The sequence below is a fragment of the Lampris incognitus genome, chromosome 1 (assembly GCF_029633865.1).
Source record: "Lampris incognitus isolate fLamInc1 chromosome 1, fLamInc1.hap2, whole genome shotgun sequence".
NCBI lineage: Eukaryota > Metazoa > Chordata > Actinopteri > Lampriformes > Lampridae > Lampris > Lampris incognitus.
Window position 1 is genome coordinate 30,276,944 of NC_079211.1, and position 11,815 is coordinate 30,288,758.

General features: G+C 44.3%; 1 protein-coding gene across 2 annotated transcripts in view; it reads left to right on the forward strand.

Moving 5' to 3' along the window:
- Window positions 1-8,114, forward strand: part of fgf13a (fibroblast growth factor 13a) — a 45,483-nt gene extending 37,369 nt beyond the window's left edge. For both annotated transcript variants that reach the window (XM_056281138.1, XM_056281137.1), the window contains exons 4-5: window positions 2,653-2,851; window positions 7,978-8,114. In XM_056281138.1, coding sequence (XP_056137113.1) covers window positions 2,653-2,851; window positions 7,978-8,114 — 336 coding nt within the window. The remainder of the gene's footprint in view (window positions 1-2,652; window positions 2,852-7,977) is intronic.
- Window positions 8,115-11,815: the final 3,701 nt, after the last annotated feature.

The following is an 11,815-nucleotide window of genomic DNA, read 5'->3' on the forward strand; positions in this document are numbered from 1 at the left end:
GCGACACCACATGTATCGGAGGAGACATGTGGTAGTCTGCAGCCCTCCCCGGATTGGCAGAGGGGGTGGAGCAGTGACCAGGATGGCTCGGAAGAGTGGGGTAATTGGCCAAGTACAATTGGGGAGAAAATTTGATAGAGGTTTACTGTAGAAGCTTTACAGGTTGGCTGGGTATATAATCGATATCAGAATCAGAATACTTGATTCATCCCTGAGGGGAAAGTGGGTAGATCTATGATGTAGATTACCATGTTTAACCTTGTAATTTATTTTCACTTCTCTCTAAAACCAGCAAATTAAAGCAAACTAGGGTTGTTTTTGAATCAAAAACCTCTCCACCCTCCCGGGTGAGTAGCCCCCCCGGGTGCAGTCAGTATTCAGACAGATGGGCTGTTGGTCCACCTCTGTTAAGGATGCAGGTTAGCTGAGAGTCTGGACTGAGCCTACTGCATGTACTGTATTCCCGCACGGATGGCATGTCACAAAGTGTCTGTGACATCTGCCATGTTCCTGTCACCACTTCTGCTTCAGAAACTGTCTATGTGAGGCAGGCGGTGGAAGAGAGAAGATGACAGATGAGAGGAGAGGGCAATGAGTCCACGAGGAGTGTTGTTGGGAGCCATTGTATTTAGGGAGGGGCAGAGATTCTCCGTCCCGGTTGGGTTAACGGTGGTCAGATAAGAAAGAGAAGCTGATATATATATAGGTGAGGTGGGCTTGAACACCAGGTTGCCTTACTCCATTTCCAACTGCAAACAGTGTAAATTATTTTTCATCAATCTCAGAACAGACATTTCATGATAATTTTCAGATTTTAATTGACTTTAGTTCTTCTGACATCACACAGATTGTGTTCTAAATTAGATTAATTTCTTGCTAATTCTGCACATGAACGTACATCGCGAGACAGAAAACCAGTCAGTTTTGTGACATACTTTCTGACAGTGACTTGATCTTTGTCATGATCTCAGAGAGCAGATGTGTCCCCCTTGAATGTTCAATCTCTCTTGCCACCAGCACCCACACGGATGCAGTTGTTTTACTTAAAATAGGAAAGATTCTGACTTGACCTTCCCCAGCCGAGCATCCTTCCCTTTTTAAGAATGCCTTTGCTGCAATGCCCATTACGGGTTTAGTCCAGTGGCATCTTCAGATGTGAATCTGTGAGCTTTTCTCTACTTTCACTATATTTGTGGGTATGTGCAAATGAACGTGGGTATTAGTGTGTATATTTGTGTGTGTGTGTGTGTGTGTGTGTGTGTGTGTGTGTGTGTGTGTGTGTGTGTGTGTGTGTGTGTGTGTGTGTGTGTGTGTGCGCACAAGTGTTTTCACAGAGCAAAATGCAAAGTGGTGTGGTGTGGGATGTTTGTTTCAGTTACAGACTGAATGCATATGCCTTTCTAAGACAGACAATTAAACCAGAGAGCGGCATGAAAACAATTAAAATAAACAACAGCTACATAACAACAATGAACTGCTGAGTAGTATGGTTTGCATCACCTGATAATGCATTTTCTATGCACACAGTGCCTGTCCTCTCTCGGGCGGGCCCCTCAATCTTCATCCTAACTGATTAGATTCCCCACCAAAGTGAATCCACAAATTGGACACACACACACACACACACACACACACACACACACACACACACACACACACACACACACACACACACACACACACCCAAAAAGCCAAAAGTACACACATACCACCCCGACACTTAACTTGGGGGTCATAAGAGATGGCCACTCTGGTGAATCATTATCAGTAAATTCTATATAGGCTCTAGAGTCTAAACCAAACATGGGCAATAGATAGCAAAGGGATAATGAACTAAAGTACAGTGTGGGCTCAGGAAGATTGATGAAGAGGTCAGACGTCTACCTCAGATCCACGCTTGATAGATGAGTACCTGGACTTTTTGTAAAAACCGCAAGATATAAACACACACACACATGCACATAAACATCCATTTACTGCACACTATATATATATATATATATGTGTGTGTGTGTGTGTGTGTGTGTGTGTGTGTGTGTGTGTGTGTGTGTGTATATATAGACAGAGAGATGCGAGGATCTAAATTTGAAGAAAAAAAAGAATAGCTGGTGAAAGTATCTTGTTTTCTTTCAGTTCCTTCTGAAGAGGGGTCAGTGCAGTACTTGACAATTTAAACTGTGATCTTTAATTATCTTCCTGAACAAAATTTTGAGCAGAGGGCACGAACCGCTAACTTAGATTATGAATTGGCCAATACATAATTTAAAGCCGGGAGCATAATAAGGGTATACTTTTCATGTCGCCTGCATGTTTTATTAATGCTCCTCTGTATCTGTCATATCACTGTCGACCGTGCCGTAAAGCGCTACATTATTCAATCAGCAAATGGCATGAATAGAATTAGAGCTTTCTCAAGAGATGGAACATTTCAGAGGGATGGCTTGAGACGCATCCATGAATCTTTCCCGTTTGAGTGTGTGTTGGTCATGCACCGAGTGCGCTGTGCCATCATTAAGTTGCACTCTCAAGTAATTAACTATTACATTTCATTATCTCTATGATGGTAAGAGGATGTAAATGACCCCCAAGACCCCGTGCACTAGTACCCAACACCTGCTGAACGCTGCAGCCGCCTCTCTCCCTCTCCTCCAGGAACACTTCACGCCGGAGTGCAAGTTCAAGGAGTCTGTGTTTGAGAACTACTACGTGACATACTCCTCCATGATCTACCGCCAGCAGCAGTCGGGCAGAGGCTGGTACCTCGGTCTGAACAAAGAAGGAGAAATCATGAAGGGCAACCATGTTAAGAAGAACAAGCCAGCAGCCCACTTCCTCCCCAAGCCTCTGAAAGGTGAGTGTAAATGACCTTTAATGTAGCCCAGCATACACCCAGAATCAATTACATTTCATGGTTACTCATTTGTGTTTTGTAAGTTTGTCATTAATTATGTCTTTAGTTTATATATTAAGGTTGACGTTCTTATTTTGAAAGGTTAATGTTACTCAGTGCCAAAACCCTGTTAAATGAACCATAAAGGGGTGGAAATGACATAAACAAAGGAAAGGTCTACATATTGCCATGTGTCTGCGTAAACCAGAGTTGTCTGCTGATTGTGAAATAGCTTAAACGTTTAGCACCTGGCTGATAAGGGCACAACCTCTTACTGTAGCACTCCCGGCTCAGTGATGGTCTGACCTTTTCACTGAGGCTTCACAGAAGTTTATTTGCATTAAACAATGTCCTTTTCTTTCCTTGTTCCTTTTTGCACATCTTCTTGTCTCCTAGATGAATCTTTACCATTCTCACAAGTCCATCTTTACCAGTCACAGTGTCCACAACTCTGGCTAACCTCCAGTCGTTCCGTGGGAGGTTGTCCATCTTCTCCATGATGATGTCACCAACCGTGAGCTTTCTCCTTGGATGAATGCTCGTAAGAGGTGGCATCATGTTCAATATCTTGCCGAGCAATTCTGGAGTTGTTGGAAGAAGGAGTATCCGTCTAATATCGCCACCAGACAACAATGGCATAATCCAAGGAGAAACCTCATGGTTGGTGATGTCATCATGGAGAAGATGGATGACCTCCCACGAAACGAGTGGAGGTTAGCCAGAGTTATGGACACAGTGACTGGTAAAGATCGACTTGTGAGAAAGGCCTAGCCAAATCCTCCTCCTTGTGGTCCCTGTTCTACGTTTTTGGCTTGTGTGTTGTTGTTTTTAAATAATGCAATAGTATACAGCGATGGTAAAGTTCCTGTACTTAATTTTTCTTGATTATTCAGCAATGTTTCTGGTCTAGGCATCGGCAGAGGGGCTGTTTGTTAAAATGGGAGACCTTCCAAGAAAACCACCGGCATCTCTCTTTGATTAAACGAACGCCCCCATTTACCTTACCTACGCTCTCTGTCCACATGGGTACTCTCTCTAAAGACTAAAGAAATTTCTGTCTCTGTGCCTCTCCGCCATGCTAGCTTCCTGCTCAATGGTGGTGCCGTCGACCAGACTATTCAGTGCTTGCAGACAGCCGGTCACACCCCACTGGAGGCTGAATGTGGAATAGGGCAGAGCTATTGTGTGCAAGCCTGAAGCAGTGGGAACGATAAGACTCTGTGGGTTTGAATGAAAACAGCCAGGGCTTTATTTTACCGTAAAGTCAGGGAGAACCCCCCACCCATCCAGCCAGGGGAGTGTGGCTCGTGGAGAAAAGAGGAAAAGGGGAGGAGAGAGGTAGAAATGGTCCTCTGTGTTGAAAAGGCCAAAGTCCTTTCATCTCCCACGAGACACAGACCTGTCTGTCAACAGAGAGAGGAGGCAGGAAGAGGGAGAGAGTGTCTGTTTTCGCTTCAGTAAGATGAAAGGACTCAGGTCGAATTCTGTCTAAGTTGAGAAATAAATAGATAAATAAAAAAGGAGCCACAAGCAAACACAAACTACGCAACTTATGTAAGAAGAGAGCACGTTATTTAGATCCTCAATTGCTGAGATACTGGACACTTTGGCAAGTTTTGCTCCGTTTTGTCGTTTCTCACTTTTCTTATTTGTCTTAAACAGACAAGTGGAACGATGACAATTAGTGAACCCAGTGCAAGGTCACAGGATTATCATAATAACACCAGTTTGTCCAGCCTTATACACGAGTATTATAGAGTCTTGTGGCAATGGTTCATTTGTCAGAGGAAGTAATAAGAAGTCACTCCAAGTCCAAGTTTCTTCTATCGTCAAACAGCTAGCTAGCCTGCAGGGAAAAAAAAACACTTCCAGTACAGATTTTGAAGATCTCGGTACAATTCACCACATACAAACAACACACAAAAAAAAACAAAGATTTAGCATACAGTATAATATCAGATGTAAACACTGAGGGACAAAGGACAAAGTGCAGAGGTACTAGTAGTGTTCCCTGTGTACGTGACTCTGTGTTTGTGTGTGTGTGTGCGTGCGTGTGTGTGTGTGTGTGTGTGTGTGCACACGCACATGTGCGCATAAGTGGACTGTGTTCAGTTTGTGGATTGCCTGCGGGGGGAATCTTTGGGTGAGGCACTCTGTCCTTCTGCCTTGCGACCTGTACCGTCTGCCAGAGGACAGGATTAGGAAAAGTTAGCAAGCTAGGTGGAAAGGGGCCCCATGATGAATTTCAATGCATGCTTGATGGTGTGTTGAGAGTACATGGAGTCCAATGAAGGGAGGCTGCAACCTGTGATTTTGGATGCCCGCAGACATACATGTTCTATTTAGAGGTAACAAACCACACATTCATTATTTTTTGAGGAGGCTATTTTTTCAAAAACCCTGTCTATACAGTAGACTTCATGTGCATGACAGGACTTCATAATAAAAAATGCAGAGGTGAGATGTGACAGCATGGGAACCTTCACTGTTTATATCAAAATATAAAAGGCTAAATTTCAAGGTGTCTGGGTGGTGTGGCGGTCTATTCCGTTGCCTACCAACACAGGGATCGGCAGTTTGAATCCCGTTGTTACCTCTGGCTTGGTCAGGTGTCTCTACAGGCACAATTGGCTGCATTTGCGGATGGAAAGCCGGATATGGGTATGCGTCCTGGTCACTGCACTAGCGCCTCCTCTGGTCAGTCGGGGGGCCTGTTTGGGGGGGAGGGGGAACTGGGGGGAATAGCTCGATCTTCCCACATGCTAGGTCCCCCTGATGAAACTCCTTATTGTCAGGTGAAAAAAAGTGGCTGGCGACTCCATATGTATCAGAGGAGACGTGTGGTAGTCTGCAGCCCTCCCCAGATCAGCAGAGGGGGTGAAGCAGAGACTGGGACGGCTCAGAAGAGTGGGGTTACTGGTCAGATACAACTGGGGAGGAAAAAAAAAATCCAAGAAATAGGATAAATTTCAAAGTGCTCCAAATGCATTTTAAAAAAAAATTTCCACGCATTTAATTATTTTGACTGTTTATCTGATATCGCAGTCCAAAATTATGTTTTATTATTACATTATGAATGAAGTGTATAGTTAAAGTCCTGTGATGGACTGGCGGCCTGTCTAGGGTGTCTCCCCGCCTGCCGCCCAATGACTGCTGGGATAGACTCCAGCATCCCTGTGACCCTGAGAGCAGGATAAGCAGTTTGGATAATGGATGGATGGATGGGCAAAGGTTTGAATTCATTTGCTAAAACCCACAATTAAAGCCTATGGTGAAGTTTAGTGTTGGCCAGCAATCTTCTTTTTGTGAAATTGTTGGAAATGATGAACATTTAATTTTTGTTGAGTCTTCATTTCTTTTATTTTCCGGGGTGATGCTGCCCCTTTCACAGTGGCTGGCTCTGCAGCTCCAGCCAGCAGTTTATTAAGAATATGTGTCTGCCCTCTCAGATCACTGTAATAGCTTTTAGTTTCCACTTAACGGGCTGTCTAGGGGTTTTCCAGCAATGGCCAGAGAATGATTGCCTGGCTCTACAGTGAGAGAGAAATCAAGAGAAGAAGAAAGAGAATAATAAAAGAGGAATAGTGTACAAGAATAGTAATTTCTCGAGGAGAGGGTGTAGGGATTTGGCAGCCATTTATGTATTTTATACAGAAGCACAAACAGCATTTTGTGAAGGCTATGAGTAAATTCAAAAGTAGAGAATGAAATAAATTCGAGTGTTTGTTCTTTTGGAGTTTTTCGTTATACCCAAAGATGTTCGATGCTCACTATTTTCTAAAACTTGAGAGTCACTTAGATTTTCTAGATTCCAGATGTAGCTTTAGAGCTCTGCAAAGGGAAATGAAAGAAAAGACATTGAGAAAAAGAAGACACAAAGGGAGACAGAAGAGGAATTCATTCCAGCAGCTCATAAACATTCAGAGGCAGCAGTGTTACAGGGCACCAATTAAAGAGCTGTCTGCATTGGCAACGCTGTCTCTGCCAGCCGCTCCCCCTTTCTCCCCCTGGTTCCAGTCTGTGACTCTCACCCTACAGGCTCTCAAACTAACCATCCTCAAAACCCTTGCAACTACGCACACACACACACACATGAACGCACGCACATGCACACATGTTCCCATAGTCATTTTTCCATCTTTCTGGATCCTAATTCCAGCCCATGTGACTCTGAACTTAACCAGGAAAAGCCTCTTACAAACGTGTCTAGAAGTCGTGTCTTGTCACCATGAGCAGCTGCCTCTATCAAGAGTGTGATATGTGTCAGGACTATGGATTGGCCGTATTGCATCTGTTAGGTGGAAGGACGAGAAGATGCAGATGGAGGGGTGGAAAAAAATCCTTACAAAAGAAAGGAAGGGCGATTGTTAATGGGAACTGCTTCGTAACGATAAATGGCAGCTTCATTGTTGAGGTGACATCATGACCCTGAGGTTGGTTGCCTCCACCGTTTTAATTGCATAACTTCATTGCTAATAAGGAAGCAATCGATCTGCAGCAGTTTCCAGCTGAAGCCCTCTCCCTGATTGACGTGTGTACATGAGGGTACTCTGAGGATTGCTGCTGTAACCAAAAAAAAAAAAATGCTCAGCTAAGGAAAGTGTCTGAAGGGTTGGGTTTGCTGGTTCAGCCCTGCCCTCCCCAAGGAGCGGACATCAAATAGCATTTGTATGCAAAAGCATGTCGATGACATCCTGAAACCAAAGACGAGAACCTCACATTACTAGTTTTACTTCTGGAAAGTGGCTGCTGAAATGCAGAATTGGCCTGAGCTGCATACACAGCAAAGCTTAAGTAATAGCAGCTCCTGAATTTATAATGCCATACTGTGGCCATAAGTCCACTTTCTACCCTCAAAAAACAACCTGGTCTGCTCTTTCACAAGGGTCCTGCAGATTGCAGGGTCTGTAAATTCTTCCATGACGCATAAAAGAACCCAGAATAGAATTCTCCTATAGTGTAGTGAAGCTGAAAAAAACTCAGTTTGAATTTATCATTTCCTGATAAACAACTCTCACCATTTCTCTCCGATATACATATGATCTCCCTGTATGTAACTGAGGTGTGTTCTCTCCATGTTTCCACAGTGGCCATGTACAGAGAGCCATCCCTCCATGATTTGACAGAGTTCTCCCGCTCCGGCAGCGGCACGCCCACCAAGAGCCGGAGTGCCTCAGCCGTTCTCAATGGAGGAAAGGCTGTGAGCCAGAATGAGTCCACGTAGCCGGGCCACCAAGACCAAGGCTCAGGGCAGAACTACGGAAACCTTACCTCCAGCTGAGCGTGAATCCAAGCAGAATTCTATCTCCAATCAGCAGATCAGGACTAGCTAAGACAACAAAACACACACATACATGTACCCACACACCACCAATTGAAACCAACCAGGTGCCCTCCTGGTCGATGTTTCTTTCCTTCTCATCACAACATCACTAGTGTTAAATCAACAGTATATTAACCATTTTGAACTTGGGGTGAATAATGAAAATGAAATGTTACCTTTTGTTTTGGGGCTTGAAATTTTGTTTTTCGTCAGTCCATCTCTTGTGGTGATGACCGCATACCAGTTAGCTCATCTTTTCAGTTGTATTACTTTCCTTCATCTACTGTGGACAATGACGTGTTTTTTCTTAGTTCATATAGACACCAACCACCTGTGCATCTGTCAGACAGGGAGGTAGGCAGCTGGTAATGGCGCTGGTCTTCAAGGCTGCAGGGGTTCAACAGAGGACCCCTGTTCTCTGTCTCGTTCATGCTTCCGTGAATACGAAGCCTATAACCTCCCTGGTGTGGCACAGCCCAGCGATGCCGGGGCAGCGGCAAGCCAGATGGTAGCTCTCCTGTGCTCTAGTGCACAACGCTCAGAGACTGAGCTCTCTAGCATGGGAAAATAAAGCCTACGTTCAGCTGACATGAAAAGGGACAGCGTGGCTCTTGCAATTTTTTTTTTCTTTTTTCTCCAAGATGCCACAGCTGCACCTTGCTTTTGCTAATCTTCTGAATTAGCTGAGCTCATTATTTGTTAACTGTTTTGGGTTTGTTTTTGTTTTTTTTTCTTCTCCTCTTGTCCTCCCTCCTTTGCGCCTCCTCAGTATCTGTGGTTCTGTTGCTGTTTCACCATTGAAAGAGGTTCCAGCACACCAAAGACAGAACTAAGAGTCTCCCCTTTAAGGAAACCAAGCCAGTACAGAGGCACAGTTGGAGCTTTTTCTTTCTGTATTTTGCATTTTAGATGAGAGAAAGAAAAGGTGTTGATTACCAGAGGAACAATGGAGAAAGCAAGCGATGTTATTTGGGGGTTTATTTGGAAGCGATGGGTGTTGGCAGTGTGCTTGGTATTCTAGTGCTTTTCACCGATGCGGTCTAAGATGGGGGGGGGGTGAGACGACTGTTCGGTGCCCTAATTCCCTTCCGTTTCTATCGTGTCACAAGGTCTTTTCGTCTCATGTCTCTGTGCTCTTTTTCCTCCCCCTGTGCTTGTATCATACTTCCACTTCCCCTTCCCCTCCCCACTCTCGACCCTTATTGGCTGATTCTTCACCGTAGGAATACGGTGCGAGTCCCCTCCCCACATCCCTTGTTACGTGTTTGACTAACTTATCGTGGTGACAATTTTCTATATTTAAAAGGAAAAAAAAAACTGTGGAATTTTAGGTGGCTTAACATTTTATAGGATATGTCATATTTGTAAAAGTGGGAAAAAAATAAAATAAATGTATACAAAAAAAAGTAAACATCATCCCTTTCTTGCACAGGGCATGTACGATCACAATTCTGTACAAAAAGGACCCTTTTGTGGGCTATGTACTCTTTCCCCTTCAGCTACATAACTTCTTTATGGTACATGCATCTGGAAGGCTTTCTTTTCTCGAGTTCCTCCAGAGCTGGTTTTTATTAGGTGAGCCTCTCTGTTGCATGGGAGAAAGCAGGGAATTCTGGTCTAGAGCTGCATGATGTAGGCTATGTGTATTAACCCATGTTGGATGACGTGTTCCAAACTACCAGGTTAACTCTGATAAAACAACATGTACAGGCAGGCGACGTGGCTGTCTGATACCTTCCAGTTGTTTATTATTTGTTGTATACACAAAATGCACTGAATAAAATGTTTATATTAAGATATACTTTTAAAATGTGTCCGGCCATTTCTTGCTCATTCAATTGATTCCCTTCTGTATTCAGAGCTGCAGGATGTACTATAAATAGTTTGTATAGCAAAAATAGGGTGTGCATGTGTGTGTGTGTGTGTGTGTGTGCATCTGCATGGGTGTGCGTGCATGGTGGAGAGGCTTCCATTATAGTTTGATAAGCCCTTTTCCCTTGAGGTGCTATAAAACATATAGTCCCACTCCATCTTTTCTGTCTGTGGACACAGATGGATCATCCAGAGGCAGGATGGGCCTTTAATTGTCTACTGTCAAGGATGGTGGACAGGCTTATAGACCTACCCTCCTCAATCTATCTAATGAATCGATACCTCTGGTGGATTTGTAGAGCTGAAGACCAGATACCTGGAAATAGCTGGCTGCTACTGTGGGCTGTTGGCTACGCTGCTCTAAGCGCATCCTTGACCCACTAACATGAGGTCACCTTTGCATTGCTTTTCCCCTCATGACCATGAGATTTGTGACAGAAAAACTGACTCAAGACCTATTTGTTGAAGGGATAGAATATATTTGGACTAAGCCTCCACATCCTGCCCCGACAGCCTCAGTGATTCTTCTAAATAAAGGGGTTTGAATGCGGCATAGGCACCTAGCACACTTAACATAATTAGCCTCATGAAAAGGAACTTTTCACGTTCTGGGCCAAACATCTTGCATAACAGAGCAAGAGACAAAATTACATCATAGCGCAAATGTGGCTGTTCCAGGGTATCCGGGTAGCATGGCAGTCTCTTATGTTGCCTGTCAATACAGGTATCGCTGGTTCAAATCCCCTTGTTACCTTCCAGCTTGGTTGGACATCCCTACAGACACAATTGGCCATGTCTGCGGATGGGAAGCCGGATGTGGGTATGTGTCCTGGTTGCTGCACTAGCGCCTCCTCTGGTTGGTCGGGGTGCCTGTTCAGGGGGGAGGGGGAACTGGGGGAATAGCGTGATCCTCCCATGCGCTACGTCCCCCCTGGCGAAACTCCTCACTGTCAGGTGAAAACAAGCGGCTAACGATGCCACGTATCAGAGGAAGAAGCATGTAGTAGTCTGCAGCCCTCCCCGGCTTGGCAGAGGGGGTGGAGCAGCGACCAGGACAGCTCGGAAAGAGTGGGGTAATTGGCCAGATACAATTGAGGGGAAAAAGGGGGGGTGGCTGTTCCTTGTATCATCATCTCTAAATAAGCAATCTGGTCTCCTTAGGTGCAGTGAGGATGCAACACAGTGACCGCAATAATTGCCAGGTGAGCTGTCCGATGGCAAGAAGAAACGGGAAAAGGGTGATTTGAATGGCGGTATTACACCGTTAACCTCAATGACTTGGATAATAAGGTCAATTCTCTCTCTCACTTGCTCTGTCATCTTTTGAAGGAACACTTCCTCTAATAAGGGATTCTGCCCATTACTACTTGACTCCAGTTGTCATCCACGGACCATGTCAGGAATGATAAGGGTAAAGGGTGTTAAATGTTATATGAAGAACAAGCCATGTAGGTAAAACGTTATGCTTATTCCCAATTTAATGGGAAGCAGAAGCATGAAAGAACAAAAAAAAAAATTCTGTCATTTTTTGAAACTGCTTTTTAAGGTGAATGTCCTATACCTTTGTACTCTCATAGGCCATTGGTCAATACATAGAGTGCAATTTTACAGTACATGAATGTACACAATTACCCACACTCCACACATCTCTCTGATGGAATTTCAATTAGCTTGAAGAAAAATCTACAATAGCTTGTTGGTTGACCTCATGACCGATGAGTGGGATGATG